Below are 26,488 nucleotides of genomic sequence, written 5' to 3' on the forward strand. Positions count from 1 at the left end.
CCCTTAATAAACAACCAGGTCGTAGGGCCTTTGGGCAGATTAGACAAGAATAATTTGAATTTGAAATGAATTTACCAATATGTATTGAGATTTAAGTCCTTGATTTTTTTTCACTAATAATTTCTTAAATACAGACTTTCCTGTATATGTTTTGCTAATAGCGGCTTTCAACTTTAGTGCTCATCATTGTAAGTTATGTAATGAAAATGACCTGAAACTTTCAAGAAATATTTTTTTAAAGAGAATAGACAACTATAGTCAAAATTTTATTTGACATAATCAAATCAGCACAAATCAGCGTTTCCCACCAACACGAGGAGCAGAAACTTTCACAGGCTTCACAATTTTTTGTTTTGGTGCAGTCTTTGTTGGTGCCTGGAAATAGAAAAGAAGACACTGATGAGGGTATGGTACATATTAAGTCAGTTTACTTAGCGTAAGATAGCATAATGCATATAGATGAACTTCTAGTGAGTGAGTCAGAACGAACAAAGTGTCTCTATATCAGGGGTCTCCAACCCCCGGACCACTACCAGGCTTTGAGCCATTTGGAACTGGGCTGTGGAAGTGATGGGCAAGCACCACTCACGAAGAACTGTGCTGCCCCCCCCCCCCCCCCCCGCTGCAAAGATTGGGGAACTCTGCTCTAAATCATTTGAACGAAGTTTTCAATCTAGTCAGAAATGCTATGATCTTCTTTGCAACCACTGGACTAAAGGAATTTCATATTGCAGCCTTTGAGAAACAATTGTTACCATCCAATTATCATGCCATTTTTTAAGTTTATTGCAGCCCCTTCCCTGATTGAGGAATGGGGTTACAGATACTTTTAATTCAAAACCCGGATTATGAGAGATTTACTTTCAAGTTTCTATTAGATCATAATGCTCATTCTTAACTCCTAGCTCAACCTACTTTAGAAAATTGTTATGAAAATAAAATATCCTTATGTATATAATATACTATCACTTTGGGCAACTAAAGGAAAGGTAAAACATAAATGAAGCAAATGAAAAAAAATATGGTTATCTTCAAGTCACCCATGTAGCCTCCAACTGATTTGGTCAAAGTATGAAATATATGATAAACTGAGACTAGAACACAGAAACAATTTGATTTCATAGCCGCAATTGTTTTGTTTTGTAAATAAGAATCTACAAAGAATGATACAACAAATCATACTCTTGCTTTAACAGCCTTTGCCAGCCATTACCTTTGTTGTAGAGGGTACTGTTTTCTTAGTTGCCTGCTTAGCCTTCTTTGCCTCCTTGGCAGCTCTGTTAATTATGTTGCAAAAATATTAATGAGAAGAACAATTTTTTTATTATTTAACATCCAAAATGTATGAAAAAGTATTCTCGCTGCATAGCAGAATAGTGGTCTATGGATGTGTGGAGACATTTGGTTAGATATAACTACTCAGAATTCCATTTATAACTTTTTTTTAAAAGAGCCTAACCCTGAATAGATGGGCCCAATATTTTCTGCAACATTAGGTTCCCTTTAATCACTTAGTTCATCCTCCAATCAAACCATTTTCCACGAACCACGTTCTCCATTCTTACGAAATTCTGTGGCTCCCAGACATGGCATAAAGGCAAAATATAATTTCTAAACCAAAAAAGATTGCCTACCCTGCAAGAAGGGAAATTCTGCAATATTATTCAATTTCATTGCAGGATCTTATGTGAGGCACTGATTTTTCTTTAAGAATTTTATCCCATTCTAGGTAGCAATAGCTTATAAATACTGGTAATTGTTTAAAATGATGCTTTCCTTACCCTAGTGCCTGAAAAGGAAAAATGTACAGGAGATGAATTAACTTTTGATTGGATGCTTTAAGTAATTCCCTACTTGTAGTATCTTCAGGCACAAGCTGCTGCTGCAGAGCTGCAGCATCAAAGTATTCCAGATGTCTTAAAGCAGTTCCTTTCTGGAAAAAGGTCTTGATTCATCTCCTCATCCCTGTGAAGGGTCTGGAAACAGATCTAGCCATTGGTGAAACTATTCCTGGTTTAAGACCATACTGAAATAAAGGGGTGAAAGCATCCCAGACCACAAGTCACTAAGTATTTTTAATCTCCTGATTTTTTAAAAAAATCTTTTTGGACTTTTGGAAGTGCTTTGAACAAAGTTAAATTGTTCTGTATTGGCTTTATTTTTTAGCCTAATTCCTTTACATGTGAAAAAAAAACATACACATGAAATAACATAATGAACACTCTCCTGTATTAAAAATCCATAATCATACGCACGGTCACTCATGCCCTCGTCACCTCCTGCCTGGACTATTGTAATGCTCTCTACATGGGGCTCCCCTTGAGGAGCACCCGGAGGCTCCAACTGGCACAGAGTGCGGCCGCGCAGGTGGTAATGGGAGCGACTTGGCGTTCCCATGTAACACCCCTCCTGCGAGAGCTGCACTGGCTCCCGGTGGTCTTCCGGGTGTGCTTCAAGGTTTTGGTTACCACCTTTAAAGCGCTCCATGGCTCAGGACCTGGGTACTTGCGGGACCGCCTACTACCACCAATAGCCTCCCACCAGCCGGTACGCTCCCATAGAGAGGGGCTCCTCCGGGTGCCATCGGCCAAATAATGCAGACTGGCGGCCCCCAGGGGGAGAGCCTTCTCTGTGGGAGCACCTACTAACTGGAACGAGCTCCCCCCGGAGATACGGAGGATCCCGGATCTGCGCACCTTCCGCTGCGCTCTAAAGACCTTTTTATTTCACCAGGCGGGCCTGGCCTAATTTTCTTCCTCTTTTATAAAAGAATTTTCAATTTTTAATATTTTTTAGTATTTTATATATTCAAATTTTAAAATTGGTTTTAAATTGATTGGGGTTTTAATTTGTCTGGGCCAAAACTATTTAATTTGATTTTAATTCTGCTTTTAAATTTTGTATGTATGTATTTTATTGTTGGCTGTTCACCGCTCTGAGTCCTTCGGGAGTAGGGCGGTATAGAAATCTAATAAAATGAAAAATGAAATGAAATGAAATGAAATGTCTATTTTTTACATTCAGCCAAGGATGTCAACTAGATCATAATTATACTTTTGTAAAGAATAAGAATAAAATGTACTCACCTAATGGCTTGTTCCCTTTGAGCTTTTCGCACTTCAGGCTTCTGATTTCTCTTAGCCATTATTTCAGCCAAAGAAGCGCCTGTGATTGCTCTATGGCCCTTAACAGCACGGCGTGTACGTTTCTTTTGTACCTCTTCCTAAGCAAAGAAATAAATGCTTCAAAAAAGTATTCATTCTTGCAAAAACTCAAAAAATTTCACACACGGAAGCCTTTTGATCATATCAGATTGAAGTATTTTATAAAGTCCATATTGGAAGGTTTTTTTTCTTGATATAGATTCTAGTCTTTCACTTACCAGTAAAAGAAATATTAAGATATCAAAGGCCTGCCTGATGGCCCTGTCACCCATGAATACACAAGACTGCAACTCTATATTAGAGCGATTTTCTGTACATTAAGCTATAATTCTTTTCCAATTTACCAAAAACATGATTTTGATTAAACAGATGTAGAATTGTGCTGTACATTTCTTTAATACTGCTTGCTCTTTCAATTAGCTGTATATGACCATTTTATAACACAGCTCTTAATGGATTTTCTTTCCTAGCCACAGAAGATGCACATTTCAATCACTCTTTTTTCAATAGTACAACAAAAAGGCATAAAGATTTCCTATTCCCATCAAAATAATTTAAACCACTAATCCTTTATCAAAGGTCACAGAAGATATTTTAATAAATGGATTGTGAAAAGCCATGTATTATGATCTAAATCAGGGGTCTCCAACCTTGGCAACTTTAAGACTTGTGGACTTCAACTCCCAGAATTCCTCAGCCAGCAAAGCTGAGGAGTTGAAGTTAAAGTCTTAAAGTTGCCAAGGTTGGAGACCCCGATCTAAATTATGAATAATGAATACATTATATCACAACTAAGCAAAGCATGATCCCAATTATGTACACATAAGAGTTATGATTACTAAGGTATAGGGAATCAGAATAAATCTGCTAACATGTTTTATTAAAAGGCAAAATTTGATGAGCTGCAGACTAGGATTTGAATTGGGATGAGATGGGTTGGGAACGAAGAAGGTAGAAGTTATACAGATGCAAATTACACATTGAGCAAATTAAAGGAATGGTTCCATTTCATTGTTTTGAAGTAATGGTCAAATACTATCATGACTTCAACAATTTGGATTCCACCACCACCCTCAGCATTGACTTTCCTTCCAACAGGACCACTTTTTTGATGTCGCAGTAAAACTGCACACATTCATTTTACAGGAAACCTACAGAATTAATTTGCATCATGCAAGTAACATGCACTTCCAATTTCCATCCAGAAATTTTAATCAAATCTATCATGGTAGAGCAAGACTGCATGCTACAACTATGTTTATTCTGGTTCTCTTGACAAGAGACACTCCATGAATGGAATTAGACTAGGTATTCAGGTTATCCATCCAACAAGATCAATAGACAATCACTAGTAACAGACTTGAGTAATGCACTTTCTGAAGTAATGGGTAGAAGACCATACTTGCATATACCATTGAAACTGAAGCAAAAAGAAACTACAATGATGCAGAAATAAGAATCAGACCTACAACTGTCTAGCCTGCCCTCAAATCTATACGAACAGCATTATCACATCTATTTTGTGATATAAACTATCATTTGCCAGTAATGTCCTGGTTTCTATCTAGCACAAGGTAGGTAGCAAATAGACAAACTTTGCACATAATGGAAACACTTTTTACAACAGGATTCAAAATAAGAACAAATTAATACCAGAGCATTTCAAGCTTCCAGGGTACTCTACACATTAAAAAAATTCAGGCAATTTCAAAAAGCCTCATCAAAACAACAGATTTCTAACACATTATAATTGTTTGTGGTTAAGGTACTTGTAAACTGTCTTACAGCTAATTTGATTTTGCATAACCAATCTATTTCCCCTCTCACATCATCCCAAGTCAATCTAAGTACTGTATGCATCCTATACATGAAAGTGTATGCCTTTTAATAAAATTTAATGTTCATAATGGAACATAAGAATATTTAAGCTGTGAGGTAAAATAAATGTCATCTTTCTGTGATATTGTTAAATATTATTTTGGGTGTTCTTACTCTTATTGAGAATACAGGCAGCCATCATTATTTCGTCTCCATAAACTAACAAATACAACAAAATACTTACCGATTGTCCTTTCTTGTGCTTTCTCCTGTACAAAACAGTCCAATTGATCTGACGGGGATTTCTCTTAGACAGGAATGCAGACTCACATTTTGCATTCAAAAACTGAAAAACCTGGAACATTTGGATTATTTTTTTAACATAACATGCATTTGGTACTAATGCAGACTGACAAAACAGCTCAAAACAATTTTAGGTCTGAGGATTCAATAATGATTAGTTGTGAACTAGGCAATATACAACTTAAAACTTAGCTAAACCCCAACAATGTTATTTTGCAACATTTTCAAAAAAGTATAGTCAAGATGTTACTTTTTGCAGTACTCCACCAGTTGTGCTTGCACTGTTTCCAAGGTATGTAAAATAATCTACTTGTTGATTCCTTAACTACTTCACTGCTCCATTGGGCGAGTCAGGTAAAATGTGTAGGTATTTTGCTTTAGTAAGACTTCATTTGCTATATGGCTAATAATTTCTTTTAGGTTGTTCCAAGTGCTGGCTAGGGAGGGACACATCAGCACCAAAAATTACATCTGTAATTAAAAAAACTGGATGGATGTGTAACAATGCCAGTGATCTTTTCAATGATTCTATCAAAATATGATTTCCATGCATGTATTGAACAACAATTGCAATACAATAGCCCTAGTATGCCAGACTTTTTTTTTTTTTTTGCGCCTTACCTTCCCGTCCGTTCGAGCGTAGCGGCGGCCATGGCCGGGGTAGATCTTGTACCCACTGAAGCTGCACAACTCGACCCTGCATTCCAAAGTTACCGAGAAACAAATTAGCAAACCGAGAAAGCCTAAACCTCCCCCATTTCATGTGCCAAACCTGAGGATGGCCTCGGATTAAACCAAGGCCCCGGTTCTTACTTCATAATGGTAGCAGCGGAGAAACCTCACCGGCTCCTCCAGCGTATAAGAGAAAGAGAGGCTCATGGGAAACCGGATTCTATACTCGCGCGGTGCATGATGGGAGCACCTGCTGTTTGTTATACGATGGGAAGTGCTGCGCTTTCATTAGCTGGTAGTTTAATTCCTAAACTGGATAAAAATTCATTAACTGGGACACAAGGGGCCTTGAAAACTTTGTACCGTAATATAAAATCTCTGGCATTATTTTTTTTCTCAAGCGTTTTTTGTTATCCAATCAGTACCTAGCCTCAGCCCGGTTGCCTAGCATTGGAAGCAAGCGGGAAGTATGGCGGCAGCATCGGTTGCGGAGGTTTCCGCAACGAAGACTGAGGGGGTCAAGCCATCCACGGGCGCTAGTCAAGGTAGGAGTAAAATCTGCCGAACGCGGAGAGCGACGAAGATAAGCCATTTGGGAACGCTGGCTGAGGAACAGACAGCCTTTTCGTTGACCGTTATGGTGGGGGGGGGGGTGCGCGCTGAGTGTCGCGCGGAGCCATATGGGGACTGTAGTTTGTATCAACCTGTGTCTTGATTAATAGTATGAGTTAATTTTAACAATGCACTACAAATCCCGAAAGGCCTTGCGAGCGGTTGTTTCTTTTGTGTAGTTTGTAGGAGCGGTACCTCACTTACTCTTTGCTTGGCGTTTTTTATATGTATAATACACGTATATTGAATTAATTCCAGACATTCCTTTGTGCCGCCTTTCTACATATGCATATCAAATAGAAGTGTAAGTGACAGTTATGTAACTGTGTTAGATGAGATACTACTATCATTCTTTTTAGTAACTAGTTTTTTGTCCTGAAAAGCATTAATTATTAGAGTGTTGTGGTATTTGTCTTTCTTTGGGGAAGGGATTGTGTTACAAGCTATTTGCTAATGCTGAAACTCTTGTTATATGTGAGAATTTATTTTTCACAGGATGGCATAATTGAGCAAGGGTGTTCCATTGTAAATAATGGTAATGGTATATTTTAGTATGTACATTTTTTTTACAAATCAAACTTTTGCAATATAATGTAAAGGAAACACTATGACATATTCTACAAAATGTCTGGATAAATAGAAGACCATATAAAACCAATAATGTTATTAGCATCTGCTATAGCGAGGGTAATCAAGAACTATGTGATCAAACACTAGGTGATGCTTTCTAAAAACCCAATTGCAGCTAGTTCAAAGGGGCAAGTAGGGTAGGAATGGGACTCTTCAATCATCCCAAAATCTGTTGAGAAACAAACTGTTAAACACAAAACCTCTCAAAAATTCCAGACCGATTTTGCTCACAATTTTCTATTTTAGATGACAGAAGAACTAGAAAGACCAACAACAGAAATCCAAATTTTTTTACTACCGTTTCTGTGGGCGGGGTATGGTGTGGCTTGGTCGGCGGGGCATGGTGGGCAGGGCAGGGAAAGGATACTGCTAAATCCCCATTCCCTCCCCACTCCTGGGGGAAGGATATTGCAAAATCTCCATTCCCAGCCAGAGGTGGTATTTGCCGGTTCTCCGAACTACTCAAAATTTCTGCTACCGGTTCTCTGAACTGCTCAAAATTTCTGCTACCAGTTCTCCAGAACCTGTCAGAACCTGCTGGATTTCACCCCTGGTTGATACTCACTGATACTACTGGTTAACCAAGAAAATGGAAATAGGAGAAACACTGGTGGGGCTGGGGACAATGGAGATCTTGATCAAAAGAAGAGTTGTTAATAAATTAAAGGCAATTGTATATAGGATTCCATTGGAAAAGCTAAATGAGGAAAGTAAATCAAGATAGCTACATAAAAACTGCAAATAATTCCAGTGAAGAACTTTTTATGATTAGTCATCCAAAATGCAGTGTGCCAGAGGATAAAAGTACCCCTCCACTGCCATTCAATTAATTAAAGGAATTGGTGAATACTTAATGTAAAATTCAGTAGTCATATGGGTCCTCCCTGTAAATAAATTACATATTTTGTTCCTCTCATCGCAAAGAAGATTCTAAACATGAAGACCTTTATAAGCAAGTTACTAAAGCCTGTCATGTTACAGAAAACAGAACTGTGAGGCTTTACCTATCTATACCCAGAAACATGAACCTGAAAAGATTTATGAATTTGTCTGGTCAAAATCAGTGCAAGAGCACAGCATAAATTAGGAAGTCAGAAAGAATCCCAGAATAATGTCTGTGGATCTGTAGGCCACACTTACTCAAGACTGTGTGTGGCTCCACCATTAGAAAAACCCTGGAAAAAATGTGGTTTGTAATAGAGATTGCAAAGTGGCCACCACTGGTCACAAAGAACATTTGTAAAAAGTAGCTGGATGACACACCATATTTTTTAGGAATGTTCTAGGCTGAACTTCTGATGAGGACATGATGAACTAGATGTCCCTGATGAAGCAGACATGGCATAATGGCTGAAATCAGCAGCCAGAGGATGGATTCTGGCCAGCATAATCTCTCTAGAGAAAGGAAGAATTGTGGGATGATGCACATATAGCCCAGGAAGCGCACTCATAAATGGACTGCAGAAACCGGTGTTTTTGCAGTCAGCTGATGAGCATAGTAGAGGAATGTCAACTATGTCCAGTTATAATATGGTGTACAGTATATGGATATAAAGCTTGGCCAAGCCGATTTCTTAAACACTTGGAATTTTTCTATTCCTTTTGCTTTGTATTTGTTTTTATCTGTACAATTATAATCTTTAATTAAATCATGTTTAAAAAGACAAATGCTCCAGGGATTGATGAGGCAAAAGTAGAACTTTAACTTCCAGACTAAGTGTATGTTATTATCACTGACAAAAATAAATATTGCATTTCACAGTAAGACCATCATATTCCTCTTTAAGGTAGATGGGAGGTTTAGAAATATGAAATATTAATAAAATAAACACCAATATGAAAGTGTAGTAAGGTTTTTGCTACCTCAAAACCCGGTAACTTATCAAGTTCCTGCCAGTGAGGCAGGAATTCTGCTTTATAGTAGAGTTTTACCAGAGACCATCATGATTATCATTGACAATGAAGTTCCAATAGATTCTGAAGTAAGACAGTGATTTCAGATACAGAAATATACATTAGAATGGGTAAAGCCCAAATTCAGTGTTTTGAAATGGCCAAGTCAGTCTAAAATTGAGCCCCATAGAAATGTGACAGGACCTGACATGAGCAGGTTATGTTAGAACACTTCGAAAAATATTGCTTAGCACTGTAAAGAGTATGTTATAAAAGCTGAAGTTCAAAATATATTAAGGTTGACAGAAGTTATTAAAGACAAAAACAGATTTTTCAGATATGTTAAAAATAAGAAAGAAATTGGTGCCCAGTTTAAATACTGTATTGCAAAATACTAACATTGTATAGGGCATGATTGCATATTGTCTTCTAAATTAGATGTGTTTGGGGTTTTTTTAACATTTGGATTTTTTCTTCTTATTTAACAGGTTCTTTAATTAATTGGTCAGGCCAGGGTTTACAAAAACTAGGACCAACTTTAGCCTGTAATGCAGACATACATACTCTGATTTTGGATAAAAATCAATTAATTAAATTGGAACACCTGGAGAACTATAAGAACTTGATGCAGGTAGGGTTTTTTTAAATACATGTGAGCAAATATGCTTTGTTAATTAAATTATTTAAATTTGGGGGGAAACTTGGAAAAAGAAATTGTAATGTTTCATTCTGCATGTTATGAGCATAAGTTATGCTCAGTAGTAACCTTCAATGAATATGAGTCCAATACAATATTTGATTCTCCACCTTTCTATGCACACACTGTGTACTCAAATTAGAACAACTAATTATCTTTGTATTAGTTAATATTTCTTATATTTATTGGTTTTGAAGTAATTAAAAGCTTCTGACAGAATATTATTGGGAAGACACATTCTGTAAAAATGAATTTTGAAAGCCCTTTTGTAGGTGCAGTCACAAAGTGACTGATATGAAAGGAGGTTTAAACTACACTTAACTTCCAATATAAGAATACAGGCCTGGAGATAATTGGTAGGGATTTATAGGTTAGTATAAGCATTTTAAATTACACACAAAAGCCTATCTTCATTAAGTCACCCAGAGTGACCTTGTATGGAAGATGGGTGGCATAGAAATTTAATAAATAAAAATAAGTGCATGGCTGCAACACCAGTGAAATGTGCCTCCACTGGGAGAGATCAGTCAGCACATAGACTGCTGTTCTCTTAACAACTGCAGCTTTTAAGTCAGACCAATGTAAAGCATGTTAGTAGTTTTAAACAGGTAATGATGAAAGCATGGGTCATTGCAGCAAGAGCCTCGCACTCCAGTTTGGGTTGCAATTCATTCAACATAGCATGATCTTCTTCCAGACTGGGTTGCAACTGATACAACCATAGCCTTCCCCCACAATGTTAGTATCTTGCAGTAAAGTACTAACCTCTAGCATTGGTTGGTATGTACATACTTTCCCATTTATAGTTTTCCCCAAGAATTAAAATAATTATAAGCAAAATTGAAGCTATTTGTCCATTTTCTTGCAGTTGTCAGTAGCCAACAATCGTCTAGTGCGGATGATGGGTATAGCAAAGTTGACTCATCTTCGAGTGTTAAACTTGCCTCACAACAGTATTGGTAACGCAGAGGGATTGAAAGAGCTAATGTACCTGGAGTGGTTGAATCTGGCAGGAAACAATTTAAAGGTAGGTTTTCTTTAAATAATCAAATAAACAGCAAATAATGAACAAAATAATTCTTGCATCTAGCCTTTTAGAGGGGTTGTATAGAAGGGGTAGTCTTTTAAATTGAAATTGTAAGTAAATACTTAAAACAATAAAAATGTTAAACCAATATAGTAGTATTGTATTTAATTTATGTCATACCTAGGAACTTGATTAAGGCAAAATGTTTGGAAATGCAATATTACATAGAATGGAATAGGATAGGATAGAATTTTAAAATTAGAGGGGAAAACTTCACTAGCCTACATTATGCTGACAATGCTATCCTGATAGCCCCTCAACCATACAGATAAGATTTGGGCAATGTTTAGGCAGTGAAGAACCTTTCTAGTAATAAGTATTGTTCGCTTGGTGAAATAATACTATAAAAATAAAAGCTTTTCTGTAGCTAATGCTGGACTTTAGAATTCCCTTTCATGAGATAAACATCCCTCCTTAATTGAACTTTTGCTGTAATGGAAAGTCTGTCAGTGCATACTTTTATCATGTGTTTTATGGAAATACCTTCTTAAGAGTTTTCATATTTTTATTTGTATTCTGTGGCCTATTATAATTTTAATATTATTAAATTTAATTTCTTTGTCAACTCTAGATGTTTAAAATTAGAAATGAGATTTAATTATTTTAAGTAAGATATTATAGGTAAATTACTTTAGACTTGTATTATAGCAGACAGAAATCGATTACATTTAAAAGCATGAGATTATTTCTGTTTATTTTCAGAGGAATTCTCCTTCTTTCCTTTCTTATCTTTACACTTCTGTGCCTGAACATACATTTGTCACTTTGTAGGAGTTCTACTGTAGTCCTGCTTTTTAAAATATATAATAATTTAATGCAAATTTTAGAGTCTTGGAATCTTTGTTTTATTAGAATTCAAGCTGCTAGAACAGAGTTATGCAACTTTTTCTGGGCAGGAAGTTACATTTAACCTTTGAAAGATGTGCAAGTTAGCGGACTCCAGAAAGTAGTGGATGGAGCCACTAGAAAGTACATTTTATTTTATTCCATTTAAACTTTTTTTACACTAAGTGGGAAATACGATTGTACTTTTTTCAAGTATTTTATGTTTTTAAAACTGCTGTTTCATAGCAACTTTTGGAGGTTCCCGAGACTGCATCAAGGATTTCAGAAGTGTCTTTTGAGTTTTATAATAATGACCCTATGTTCCAGAATCATTAGAGTCAGATTTATTAGAATAAAACTAAAATCCAATGCAAAACAGTCACTTAAGGTAAATATGCATCTAAAAATAGTGATGAATATTCCTCTGACCAAGCACATAACTAGTAGTTTCCTGCTTTGGATATTTCCAAGATGCTTTCCAACCCTTATAGTCTGTGATTTTTTTGTATCTTTTCTATTATTTCTAGGTTCACAGGCTTTCTCCACACAATCTAGGTCCTATTTTTCCTCAATATTTTTCACGTTGGAACCTAATTTACTACATTTACGTGTAATATTAAAACAGTTAGAAACTCTATCATTCAAAGGCCTACTATTAGATATGATTTAACTTCTATACACCTTTGTCATAAATTAAACTCAACCAGAATAAAGCACACATTCTTTTTTAATTATGGAAGATGAATTTATAGCATGTCTTAATTGAGAGCCAGTTTGATGTAGTGGATAAGGCATCAGGCCAGAAACTGAGAGGTGAGTGATGTTGGGCCAGTTACTCTCTTTCAGTCTTAGGAAGAAGGAAATGGTAAACCATTTCTGAAATCTTGCCAAGAAAACTGAAGGGACTTGTCCAGGTAAGTGCCAGGAATTATCTCAGATTCAAGGCACCCCATGCCATATTATTTAATGTACCTTCTTTGATATTAAGAACTGTAAGTAATTGCAACTATTAAACTTCATACTGATGCTGAAAAATATTTTGTCTTCTTTTAGACTATAGACCAGATCAGTTGCTGCACATCTCTTCAACATCTTGATTTGTCAGATAACAATATACCCCAAATAGGAGATATCTCCAGACTTTCATCTCTAAAGGTAAATATTTTTAAGCTTATATTCTTTGATGGTCTAAATATTCCAAATTAAGGAGTGAGTTCAGAGCAGCATTGTTGGCCTTTAACTGTAATAAAGTTTTGATTTTATTCACAAGAGCATTTTCTTCAGGTAGCTATGAATAAGATGTAGTGCAAAGCTGTCTCAAATAAAAAAAAACCTTTAAAGGCTTGTAAAACAGTCATGTCCATCCATGTGGCATTGGATAACTAGTAATCCAGCCTCACAAGATACTAAAAAATATTTTAAAATAAAGGCATACACACACACACACACACACATTAACTATATTCTGTATATTTTTATGTGACTTAAAACAATTGCTCTGTGCTCGGTGCAGCCCAACCAAGCCAAAAGCCAAACCAAAATGTTGAACCACCATGCTTTAAAACATAGTTTGGGTACATAGTAATTTATGCTGTAGTTCCACTAAAATGAATGGTCATGATTAACTAGTCAATGATTAATATCATTTAGATCTAACATATTACATTTCTAAATGTAACTAAACTAAAGAGAAAATATAGTTATGAACATTTTTTTACATTCCCTTGAAATATTTATTTTTAACACACACCCATGTGTTAAATATAAATGATATTTCAAGTGTGTGTGTGTGTGTGTACACCTATGTATTCAGTGTATTAGGAATATTCAGAGCAATTCACATTATTAAAGTATATGTCTACATATTGTTTTCTCCATTTTACTATTCCTGAAGACTCTGCTGCTGCATGGAAATATCATAACTTCACTGCGTTCAGCACCTTCTTGTTTACCTCAAGGCCTGACTATTTTTTCACTAGCAGAAAATGAAATTAGAGATTTGAATGAGGTAAGAATAACATTTTTGAGGAAAATGGAATAACTTTGAGAAAGAGAAATCAAATACAATCTAAATTACTATAGTTACATTTCATATTTTCATCTATATTTTTCTTTTTATTGTTACGTTTTGGGCACAGAAGACATGTAGATTTTAAAATTAAATGACAGTAACTAGCAGTTATTTAATTAATGATTGTTTAAGTAATTAAATATGTTAGCAATTAAAGTAATTAAAATACTGTAAAGAGGAAATGACATTCTTTGAGATAGTCTTAAAGTAAGTTCTTTGCAACATATTTTTGCAATTTAAATGTTACTATGAACAAAAATAAATTTTGGATTACTTACTTAATGCTTTACATTTAATAAACAGAAATGAAAACAAAAATTAAATTGATCCTCCGTAAGGGGAAAGAGGAACAAATGTTCCTGGTTCAGATATTTTGTACCTTTTTTTAGTGATGATGGGCTTAAATAGATTAAGAAATAGAAATATCTTTTGAAAGGCAGTGTGAATTTAACTTTGGTTTAAACACACTTTCAAACGGAGCAGGGAGGAATGATGATTGAAGCAAATATAATCATGTAATTACAAATATTTTCCTCTTAAAATTGTCAGAAATTATACTTTGGGACATGATGATGAATGGACAGTATTCCATTTTCCATTTCCAGTTTTTTCATAATCTGTCAAAAAGAACTAGTTCAGTCTGCAGCATGATTTTTTAAAAAATGTTAAGACATTGGTAATGATCTTATTTAATCTCTCTTGAGCCATAAAAACTCACCGTGATTTTGAGTCAGGCTCGTTCTCTTACCAAAGTACTTCCCTAGGTTTGTTTTCTGCAGGTAAAGAGGATCTACGATCATGTGGCTGACTTTTTGTTTTTATATTCTTAATTTCATGCCCAGTTATACCAATAACAAAGAAAAGAAATACTGTACAGATAGTTCTTTGCTTAACAACATTTGTGACCGTTCAAAGTTTCAACAGCACTGAAAAAATTGACATATAACCAGTTTTCACATGTCCATTACAGTGTAGTTATAGTATCCCACGATGATATGATCACCATTTGTAACTTTTTCATATGGCTTTTGACAAACAAAGTCAATGGAAGAAGCCAAATTTGCTTAACAACTGCATGTTTCACTTAACAGATGCAGTGATTCGCTTAACCACAGTGACAAAAAGGTTGTAAAATGGGGTGCAACTCATTTAATTGTCTTGCTTAGCAATGGAAATTTTGGGCTCAATTGTGGCTGTAAATCGAGGATTTATGATTGAAATGTCTTCCATATTATAATAAACCTATTGGCAAAAAATATTCTAGTATTCTAATAAAATATATTTAATAATTCTATTATATTCTATTATATTTATTTTATTTAATAATAAAATAAAACAATAGTCTGAATAAAATTAAGCAAGTAAAATTATTTTTCCCTCAAACATCTAACATATCTAAGCTATAGGATATATCTATAGTGCTACTCAGCCTATAAATTTTCTTTCCATTTAATCACCAAAATAATTGTTTCCTTTTCTTTTTAGATTTCTTTCTTGACCTCTTTTCCTAAACTAGAGCAACTCTCAATTATGAACAATCCTTGTGTGATGGCAACACCTAACATTCCAGGTTTTGATTACCGACCATTTATTGTCAATTGGTGTCTCAGTCTTAAAGTAATTGATGGATATGTGGTTTCTCAGAAAGAAAGGTGAGAACATGATTAAATTGAGTGTTGCCATTAATTAAAGGTAGCAAGAATAAATACAAAAATTTCAAGGGATTAGGAAAGCATGTGCCCAACTGAAAGAATGCATGAGATAACTGATTAAAATTTGGGAAGTACAGTGGTTGCAAGGAATGAAAGAGAAGAGTGAGAAAGTTGTGATTTTGTAGTAGTGGTTAAAATTGATGACCTCAAAAAGAAAGAGGTGAAATGTTTAAAGAACAAAAAGTAGTACATAAATCAATATACAGGCATGCTTGCAGCAAGGTTTATTTGGAAACTTAAAAGGCTAGATAGGTACTGTAGAACAGTTACATTTCTTTCCTTGTATTATCTTCCTTTAATTGTTTACTTATTATTATTTACTTTTTTTCTGAACTTTGCATAACATAATTTACTCTGAAAGGGAATAATATGAGACCATGTATGGATAATACTGAGTAGAAAAAGTATTTGTTGTTTATGAAATATAGTTTTTTTTATATGAATGCATTTACTGATTTTCATTTATGCATGTTTAAGTCTAACAAATTCTAAAGCAAATTATTGTACTTCCAATTCTGGTTTTAATTTATATACTCCTGAAGATAAAAGCAGACATTGGATACTTAGTATGTAGCTGAAATAGTTTATTTTGGAGTTCATGAAAATTACTGCTTTTTCCCAATGTATTATATCAACAATTGATTAATTTTTTTGCTATTGGTTCTGAGTTACATCTATTACTTCTGGATTTCAATTACTGTTCTTTATGCTCTTATGTTTCTAATAGAAAGTGCTTTCAAAATGTTTAGTACAATTAATATTGTTTTTGTGTACAGCTTGAAAGCAGAATGGCTTTACAGTCAAGGAAAGGGAAGATCATTCCGACCAGGCCAGCACCTTCAGTTAGTACAATATTTGGCCAGTGTTTGTCCTCTTACTACTATGTTTGGACTCCAATCAGCAGAGGATGCCAAACTGGAAAAAATACTACATAAGCAAAGGTGTGAATATCATTATTTATAAGTCATTTTTATATAATTTAATATAATCATTTTAACTTGTTCAAGCAGGCCTTAATTCATAAGGTTTTCTTAAGCTGCTTTTTAAGGTCAAAAAAGTTGATTTGTAGAGATATATATGTATTTTTCTAACTCTTGCTAACATTTGTGATATTAAAGAAGAGTGGTTCTCTGCTCTAGTATTCTTAAGTCATGAAATAAAATCATTTAAATTTTTGTATTTAGGTTGCATCAGAGGCAATTGATGTATCAGAGCCATGCCAATGAGTCACTTGTATCCTCAACTCTGAATAAAGGACTACCCATTAATAATGAGCCAAACAGTCCTGCCCATGTACAACAAGAAATAACCGAAGGTGGTAAGAATTAATATCCACTGTGTTTTCATCACTCTTGTCACCAACTTGTCTATAGGCTTGAAATCAGTGATTGGGTACACATATACAGGTTCATAATCATAGTGTGCCTTGGTGCTAGATTACTGTACTGAATCATTCAAACTCAAATTCAGAAATATATTGTAATATATTTAACAAACTATGGTTCAGTTGTGGCATACTATAGTAGACAAAATGGGATCATGTATTGGTGGAATTCAGAGTAGGACTAGGAATAATGAAAAAATATATTGCAAATGGAGTTTAGTGCTAAGTTGAAATTGATTATGTAGACTGTAAATCCATACAGCAAATTAATTTGTAATAACAAAACTGCACAAGGCAGTCAAAGAGGCATTTTCAAAAGAGGCTTACATTGCTACTTCAGTAACCCCTTATGGATATAGGCACTAACAAAGAAATGGTTGTTCACACTAACACATGTTATAGTGCATATTTTGACTACTTTGTAATATGTAATAGGCTAAGATTATTAGGTGAAATCTTGAAGATTTTGTTCAATATTATAGTTAAAATTTATTTTAAAAAACTGATCCAAAACAAAAATGCCTTTCTTTACTAAATGGATGTGAATTGTAACCATAGTTGGACATAGAAAGCATCACTGTAGAACAAGCTTAAATATTTCTGATATGTTAGAATTGTTTTTCATTCTTCCTTGTCTTTGAAGAAACAAAAGATACTTTGTTTGGTTTCATAAAACAGCTGACACAAACCTCTATGTCATCAACAGCAGTGGCAATAATTGTGTTTGTTTTAAAACTATTTAAAGCCAAGCTTCTGAATCTTTTAACTTTATTAGCAAATCTAAAACTGTAAAAGTTTAAGATTTTGGGATAGTTCATGTAGATCATAAGCTTTAATTTTTGAATGTTGGTTTCATGATGTTTTGGAAAGCCTCAGAAGTCTTCAAAAGCTTTCTGAAGCATCATGAAAATGGCAATGACAATTTGGTGAACTGTGGGTGAGGCCACTAAAACTGACGTTTTAGAAGGTCTCAGAGGCAATCATTCATCTATATCAGGGGTGTTAAATTCACATCGTCATGGCGGCATCATGTGATTCATCATGTGATCCCCCCCCTTAGCTAAAACAGGCGTGGCCTTGGCCAGCGTGTGACATATCAGGCCCGCGGGCTAGGAGTTTGACAGCCCTGATCTGTATGGATGAAAGTAAATACTAGATAACATGGTTACTCCATCTCATTCTCTCTCACTTAAAAGTACCTGGTCATAGAAAATCTTTTCCCCTCACGACAGTGTTTTGCTCTTTCCTCTGCTGTTTTAGTAAGTTTAAAAAAATAAGCATTGGGTGAAAGGCTTTGTTCCTGTGATAAGATAGGTAGAAACCATGGAATATATACTTCTTCATTGCTCTTTTATAGAGACATTCAATCTAGATTTATTCTCCTTTTGATCAGCAGATATCCTAATTTCTCACTCAGTCTAGGCTCAGATGCTACTTATATATGAACTTTTATTTATTACAGTGCATTTGGCTACATATTGCACTGCAGCATCTCAAATCTAGATGTATTTTTAGATATTGTCATATTTTATCTAATCTTCGATATTATATTTATAGCTTATATTTAAGAGTACCTTTCTTTGACTTACAAGTCTTAACCTGCTTTAAAGATATATTTCAATTTTGGTAATAATTTTTTTATCTACTAGATTCTTAACTATTTAAGTGGTTATAGACTATACTTCTAATGATTTCAGCTATTTAATAATTTCTGCTTATCTAAGTCCACCTTGTATTCTGTCCATTGGTCTTGGTAGAGCCTGATAGAACATTGGAAGGAGGCTCTATATAGCATACTCCGAGCCTGATAAAGTCTGTAGTTATGAAATCTCATGAAATACTATTTGCAGGGGCCTTGCTGAGGTGAAATTCCCTTTAATCTAAATAAAAAAGGTTTTATCAGGACGAAGAGTCTGCTTCATGATCTTGGAAGGCCTAGGTCAGAACACGATGGAACAGGGTTAGGGGATCCCTGCCCTAATCCCTAATTAATCAAAAGACAGATATGAGTACCGTGTTTCCCCAAAAATAAGACCGTCTTATATTTTTTTGAACCCTGAAATAAGCACTTGGCCTTATTGCCATGCGCTTAAAAGCCTGATTGGGCTTATTATCAGGGGATGTCTTATTTTGGGGGAAACAGGGTAGTAAATGTTTGGCAAAAATACATACATACATACATACATAAATATTGAATGTCTATGTGTTTTATCTTAATCTCTTTCCCAGAACGTATTATTAAAAAGAATACCTGGGTTGTGACAAAATCCAATGATGACCATTCTTATGCAGTTAAAAATGTTTCTCCAACTTCGGTACAAGCTGAAAGAAATACTTTTAAGGATTTTTATTTGGATGATATACAAACTGACGAGGATAAATTGAATAGTAGTCTCCTATCTTCAGAATCTACTTTTATGCCTGTTGCTTCAGGGCTGTCTCCAATGTCGCCCACTTCAACAGAACTGAAACTTCATGGAATTGGCATTGATATAGAGGATGTGGAAGATGTGGGGGATACATATTTGGAATTTACAAAAGATATTAATATGCAGAACAAAGAAAAGCAGAAAAGTGATTCTGTGCTTTTGGGAAAGTACACCCTCAAGTCAGCAGATGTGGTAGAAACTCAAAATGCATATCAAGAGGAGGATATTTTCCCCATTGCTTCTTCTTCAGTAAACACTGATATTCAACCAGATGACGTTAGCAGTTATCAAGCATCCCTTGATGACAATGTAAAGTTCAGTAACTTAAAACAGACACACTCACCTGAAGAGAATGTTATCAAATGTGTTTCTGTTGCTAGCTCTCTAGAACTGTCTACTGATGCATCAGTTACTGTAACCCATAAGAAAAATGAACTTCTAGAAATGAATAAAGCTGCCACCAAGCTTCAGGCCTGTTGGAGAGGATTTTATACAAGAACATTCCATCCCAGAGTCAGGGAAGCACACTATGAAATTCGACTCAGCAGAATGCAAGAACATATCATTCATTTAACTGAAGAAGTTCAAAAGTAAGTAGGAAGTAAACTGAAATAATAGGAAAGGAATAAAATTTGCTATAATTTGAGATCCATAAATTTTACCTGAAAAAAATATCAAGTATAATTCGGGTGGTGGGTTTGTTTCATTTCCTTCAGTTGGTAAGCTCCTCTTTGTTCTCCAAATGAAGGCAAAACTCACCAACTTTATAAAATGGAGTATTCTTTCAAAAATAAGTTATTTGTTCGCATAATCAAAGGAGAAAAAATTCTCTTCAGTGTCTCTAGCGAAATTAAGTTGTATTGTTATTAGAACGGATGAAATTGGCCTATTTAATCAATAAACTGATGTAAATATATTTCCTCTCCAAAACTCCATTCTTCACTAGAATCTATTCTTAATGCAGTACAAGTAGTCCTCGACTTACAACCACTTCCTTAATACCATTTGAAGTTATAACAGCACTGAAAAAAATTACTTATGACTGTTTTTCACACTTACGATTCTTGTAGTATTCCCATAGTCATGTAATCAAAATTCGGACACTTGGCAACTGACATGTATTTATGACGTTTGCAGTATCCTGGAGTTATATGACCACATTTTATCACCTTCTGACAAGCAAAGTCATTATTACTAACTTTACAACTTCAGTAATTCACTTAACTATAGCAAGAAAGGTTGTAAAATGGGGCAAAACTCACTTAACAATTGTCTTGCCTAGCAACAGAAATTTGAGGGTAATTATGGTCGTAAGACAAGAATACCTATAAATAATTGTATTGCAGCAAAAGTGGTGATCAAAGTGGCAACACTTTTAAAGCTTGATGTATATATGAAAATCATTTGCAGGTTAAGAAAAGAAAAAAATGAAGAGAAGCTTCAAAGACTTGTGCAAGAGGAAGCTGTCAAATTTCTTTGGGATCAGGTAGGATTAGTTTTCCTAAATATTCATTTCTATGAATAAAAACTAAAATATTCTCCTGAAACCTTGCTGTGTTTTACAGTTGACCCAATTAACTTTGTGTGAAATGAGATATTATAAATATGCAATTACATATAAAATTATATATTATCTTTTCTTTTTGTGGTTTATACAGGTTAAATCTATTCAGGAATGGCAGCTTTCAGTAAACCAACACCTAAGTAATATCTGGAAAAAAGATTCCCCTGCGTGTAGCATTCTGGGTCCACATGAATTATTCATACAGTCATCTAGACCAAATCAAGAACCTTCTCCTATTGATAGTTCAACTTGGTTAGGTTCATCTTCTGAAATGTCTCATCAGAAATGTTTACAGGAATATCCTGATTCAGGTTTCCATTCCTGTGTATCAGACCAAAATATCCTTAATGAATTGCAGAACTCTGAAAAACATTTGACAAAAACAAATGAAGGCTTTCTAGGAAATTCTCTGCAAACAGTTAAGCCCTATGAAGATTTTCTTTCGGGAAGCCTTTCTGATGCTGTGATCCCAGTTGACCACAAGGAATATTGTAAAGAGAATTTGAACAATGATCAGAACAATACTCTTCTCCAAGAATATTTAAAAACAGTTGAGGAACTAGATGATTCTGATGAAAAGACAAATTGCAGCAATGGAATAGAAAGTTGTAAGACCAATACAGCTGTTTCGTCAGAAGAAAAGGATATTTTATGCAGTGCTGTTTTAGTCTCTCAGGATGTGCTTCCATTAGCAGAAGAAGGAATTGATACATTCGATCTAAATGATAAAATGGCAGAAAAAAAGACAAACTGTGATTCTTCATTGCAGACACTTTCTGTTAGGCTATCTGTATAGCAAGCATAGACTGACAGAAAAAATTTTAAAAGCCACATTAACATTTTATGTTATTAGACCAATTTCTATACATTTTGGGAGATATCGGTCGTCTTGCTTTTAAAAATCGCTTGTTAGAGGATTAACGCTTGTTAGAGGATTAACAAACAGGTTTGTTAATCCTCTAACATTAGATTTACACTCTATTAAATTATATCAAGATAGGTTCAAATAGACATGGTAACATAACATTTTATGTGGTTTCGTTATCACAGATTTTTATGACTCTTAAGTACTTTACATATTGCTGTTATCATAGCTGAGCTAAACAACTGTTTTCTCCAAGGAAACAAAGCATGTATCCTTATTGTAATATTCAAAGAAAGAAATATAAATATTTAATTTGACGAATAAGGGCAGTATGCAGAAGTTTATATTTGAAGGCACAAACATAGCATCTATCTGCAACCCTTTAAGGCAGATTTCAGGTTAAGGCATTGATAGAAAGTGTTATTTTTGCATCCCTACATGATCTGAAACATTTTTGCCTGCAAATCTGAAATGCTATTTCTCCCAATGGTCACACAACATACAGTTAATAATATAAGAGAGAGAGTGTTTAATTAATAGTCTGAAAATGTATGCTGACACACAGGTACTAAATTATAAGCTTGGAAATTTTGGAAATCTTGTTCCATTTACAGATCTTTCTTTTAAAAAAACAGTGCCAGTCGGTTGACTCATCAGTACTACAAACGTTTTTCTACAAACGTGACTATTGAATTCCACACAGCTGAGTCCAGTCTGTTATCACAGAGGACTGTTTTTATGAAGTCATATTTCTTTGTTTCATTTGCTGGGACAGTGGGAATTTTTAAAAAAAACGCAATGCAACAAAACAAACCAGTTTGAAAGTGTGTGCGGGGGGAGGAGGGGGGGTTGAGAAGAGGCAACTTCTCACACTATATTCTCATGATATGAACAATTTGCCTATTTTGCCAAGGTCAGAATGTGTATAAAGACAGTACATATTCAATTTTATACCTAAGAAACAAAAAAATGAGAGGGTTTTCTTAAAAATAGATCAGCATTATATGGCCATGGCTGCTAAAACTATACAGAATAATTGTTTAATACCATTACCTGCTTAGTAGATTGCTAAGACAAAGAAGCAAGTGGCCATGTTTTCTAGTTGCTTAGGGAGGATTGACTGCTAAACATATTGCCACACGTTAATATGAATTAACAATATTCATTCTGGTATTCATGGAGAATGCCTACATCCTACTGCTTCACCATATAATGATAAAGAAAGCAACAATTCTTCTTTACAGATTCCACTGTTTCTATCAGTAAATGCTTTGTATTTTTTCATTACTAATAATTAATAGTTATTGTCAATAATAAATATTTTTCTATTCATAAATTCCGGAATTTTTAAAAGTTGTAACTTTGTTCCCAGTATTAAGTATATAATCAAGTATACATTGTTCTTGGCTTAATGAGTCAATTGCAAATATTGCCTTGAGAAATTGTTATGCCAAATACAGGAATAGGTTTATTATGTCAAATTTAACTTCAACTTGGTATTCTTTTTCGGAATTCAAGAGTTTATGCTGCCAATCTTAAAATTAGAAAACAAAAGCTGGAAAAAAAGCATTGCTTAAGAGATCTTGAATTTTACCACAACTACCTTTATTCAGAATGACCCATTGCATTTAAATATTTTGGTCATTTGCATCTCTTTTTTAAAAAAATCTACTGTAAAGTGTTATAGAATGCATGTACTGTATGTATACAATATATACATGCTCAATATGTACATGTTCTAGTATATATTGGCCATAATGCTATAAAATTAATCTCTATGCTAAAGCAGCATAAAACCAATGCACTGTTTAAACTTGTTATAGAGATTAGTTAAAAGCTTATTCTTTTTGTAGGAAGAAATCTAAAAATATCATTTTTAGAGAATTGCAGATATATTCTTTAGAAAATACTACTTCAAGGGAAAAGTTAAACGTGCTTAAATGGAGTTTAAAATATACTTGTTTCATCTCGTTTTTCTTGAACTTCATATCTGTCTTTGTAAGGCTCAGTATTTGTATCTCTTAGTTATAAACAGTATGTTTGTGTACATTTACATTGTAGCTGACTTAATATTATTTGTCTTCTGTCCTATAAAAATGAGTAGGGCTCCAAAGTTGGAGTTTGGGACAGAGCAAAAAATATTTTTTGTTCACTTAAGCAAAATTGTTCATTCTGTATTGGAATAAATACAGGATAATTTTTTTCTGCTGTGAGTAAAACATTGTGAAGTTAAGAGGAATGCATTGTGATTGTAAGGAAATTGCTTTCTGTGTTTTGATGTAGGTATTGATACTTTTAGGTATATATTGCTGCAATATATTTGGAAAAAATAATGAAAAAAACATCTTTTACAAGGGCTAAAAGAGTTAATGAGTCCAGTTTTCAAAGAAGTTTCCAAATGATCATATTGTGATTATAACTGGAGTTTCAAAACCCACATTCACAAAGCTTTTATTCATTATCAATATGCAAAATCAAAACTTTAACACTCATCATTTGATAATGTGCAAGTGTGTGAACTTTCTCAGTTTTACATATTTACATATTTTGATTATTTTCTATGGTTACGTGTGATATTTTTGTTATCAGAAAAAGTTACAGCTTTATAGAGAGGAAAAATATATTTGCTTTTATCTTGGGAAATAATATATATGAATATTTAAATTAAACAATGCAATTTAATTTGATTAAAATTGTCATTGGATTCTTATTGGATACATAAGAGAGAAAGTTGATGCATTACTTTAAAAAACTTAAATTTATATACAAAACTCATCCTGAGATAAATGAGTTAACATTATCTTGATTTATACATAACATTAGTTTGTTTTTTTAATTTCAGATTTTCCTATTTTGGAATTCATTGTTGTTTGTACACCTTTTAGGACTTGGCATTACAAGTGAATAAAACAAATTAAGCTTTTTAAAAGACTTTTTTGACTAGCATGATCCATGAACCTTTTACTGAAATAAGCAATGGGAAAGAAATAAGGAATAAGTAGAAAAGAGGAACACATTTTTCTTCCTTCCTATTTTTCTTATACCTCCTACATGTCTAAATACTCAGTTCTGCTTTCTCTGGTTCATAATGCAGCGTGGGAATGGAAACCTTTCTTCCTCCCAACTAGCAATATAGCAAATATATTGTCTAGACAATATATTGTTCTATAAGTAGTATAACACATGGTATGTAATGTATTCTGAGGCAGATGCTTTTTCCAAGTATATCCTCTCTTTAGGAAAATCTTTAAGCGGAGTCCAATGCTGGTCTTGATCAGCTGATTTAAGAGAAGTCAATTCTCTCTTTCTCTCTTGTAACTATCCCAAATCTGTTACAAATTTGGGAACAGTCTACAACAATTTTTAGGAAGGGTATAAATGGACCCTTACTTTTTTTTAATTAATTGTACATTAAATTATGTTTTTTAATGTTATTTTCCTCTAAGTAAAACTTTGTGACTACTGTAATATGAAGAAGCTGGTTTTTATTGTTTGTGTTTGTGTGTGGTCTGTGTAAATATAAATCTTTATAGATTTAATATTTTGGCTGTAATCTTTAACAAGAGATTTTTTACTGAGATCAGTGAATTCTACTTTTACATAAGCACAGTTTTATTATCTTTAATGTAAGTGTAGTTAAAACTGAAAATAAAAATATGGCCTTATTAATTTCATATCAATCAGTATTCATAAAGTGATCACTGTTCCTAAACTGGGTAAATTCCATATGACTTCTTCAAAGCCATATAATCTAATGCTTCTGTTACCGAATTTAAAAGCTTCCAGGTCATTGTCAAAAAGAGAAGAGGAGTAATGCTAAGGGAAAGAAAAACACTCTTAAAAAGATTTTATTTAAAAAAATGTCCATGTAAAGTTCTCTCTAGAATGCAAATAGGCAACATGATTGCATACTTGACCGTGGTAATTTGCTCAGCCAGAAACTGTTATTTACAGAAAACTAATTTGACTGTAATATAGCTTTTATAATTTGAATTTAAAATATAATCGGCATGTTTCGATTTTTGAAAATTTGCATTTGGGAATAATTTATTTTGATGTAATAAAGAATTCTGAATTAAGATATGCTTGTAAGTCTGAAATGATTTATTTGCTGCCTGATTAATATGTTCATTTTTTTGTGAGCCATAGCAATTGGAATTGGAAAGCTTCAACTGATAGTTGATGCGTTAAAACTGCATTTTTTAAACACCCAGCAGTGAAGAAAGCATTGCTCCTGGTTATCTTTTTTTTAAAAAAATTAATAAATAAAATATTTGGTGGATCTTAGTCAAGCTTTTATTTTACCATACTTCTGAGATTACCTACAACACAGCTGGGCTTTTGCAAGTTATCTGCATTACAATATAGGAAACTGAACACAGCCATTACCGTGTAACTCTTGGTTTATGGCTTAGGCTGTTATGCAAATTGTGGCAGTTGTGGTTTAATGCCATATGTCAATTTACTCAATACGTTTTTAATCCTTAAATCCAGAGGGCCCGTTATGAAGCAGTGTGTTACAAAAAAGAGGGACAGACCCTGAATAGGCATCAAAATCATGACGTTTGAACGTTACCTTCTATCCAGCTTGAACTCAGGACTGTTTCCCCGCAAATCTTAAAAGCTATTTTATACACTGCCGGTTTATTTTTCAGCATATGCTCCTTGGCTTTCCATACATAGCCTGTTTGTAGGAGCCAGAAAGAGTACGTTTAACTTTACCACAAATACCCCTTTTATAAAGCGTTAGTGAGGGGACCAG

The 26,488-nt window shown here is 34.1% G+C and overlaps 2 protein-coding genes and 1 long non-coding RNA gene across 4 annotated transcripts in view; 1 reads left to right on the forward strand and 2 right to left on the reverse strand.

The window, feature by feature from the left end:
- Nucleotides 1-253: 253 nt before the first annotated feature.
- On the reverse strand, nt 254-6,197 carry RPL24 (ribosomal protein L24). Its single transcript, XM_034412760.2, has 6 exons — nt 6,099-6,197; nt 5,907-5,982; nt 5,227-5,337; nt 3,087-3,223; nt 1,214-1,277; nt 254-375 (listed from the first exon to the last, which is right to left on the reverse strand). Exons 1-6 carry the CDS (start codon nt 6,101-6,103, stop codon nt 295-297), a joined length of 474 nt encoding a protein of 157 aa, XP_034268651.1. The 5' UTR covers nt 6,104-6,197; the 3' UTR covers nt 254-294.
- On the forward strand, nt 6,103-25,805 carry CEP97 (centrosomal protein 97). Of its 2 annotated transcripts, none has more exons than XM_034412694.3 (11): nt 6,103-6,502; nt 9,581-9,723; nt 10,658-10,816; nt 12,755-12,856; nt 13,596-13,709; nt 15,258-15,424; nt 16,261-16,425; nt 16,669-16,799; nt 19,098-19,887; nt 20,708-20,783; nt 20,956-25,805. In XM_034412694.3, the coding sequence occupies exons 1-11, from the start codon at nt 6,427-6,429 to the stop codon at nt 21,655-21,657; spliced, it is 2,625 nt and encodes an 874-aa protein (XP_034268585.1). In that variant the 5' UTR covers nt 6,103-6,426; the 3' UTR covers nt 21,658-25,805. The 2 variants fall into 2 exon arrangements, with proteins under 2 accessions (XP_034268585.1, XP_034268577.1); XM_034412686.3 differs by having other exon boundaries at nt 6,104-6,502; nt 16,669-16,802.
- The window catches only part of LOC117662986 (uncharacterized), a 46,391-nt gene continuing 40,309 nt past the window's right edge, over nt 20,407-26,488 (reverse strand). Inside the window, exon 3 of the long non-coding RNA XR_015734411.1 lies at nt 20,407-21,579. This is a non-coding gene — a long non-coding RNA (uncharacterized LOC117662986). The remainder of the gene's footprint in view (nt 21,580-26,488) is intronic.

The sequence above is a fragment of the Pantherophis guttatus genome, chromosome 5 (assembly GCF_059756535.1).
Source record: "Pantherophis guttatus breed Tessera chromosome 5, ASM5975653v1, whole genome shotgun sequence".
NCBI lineage: Eukaryota > Metazoa > Chordata > Lepidosauria > Squamata > Colubridae > Pantherophis > Pantherophis guttatus.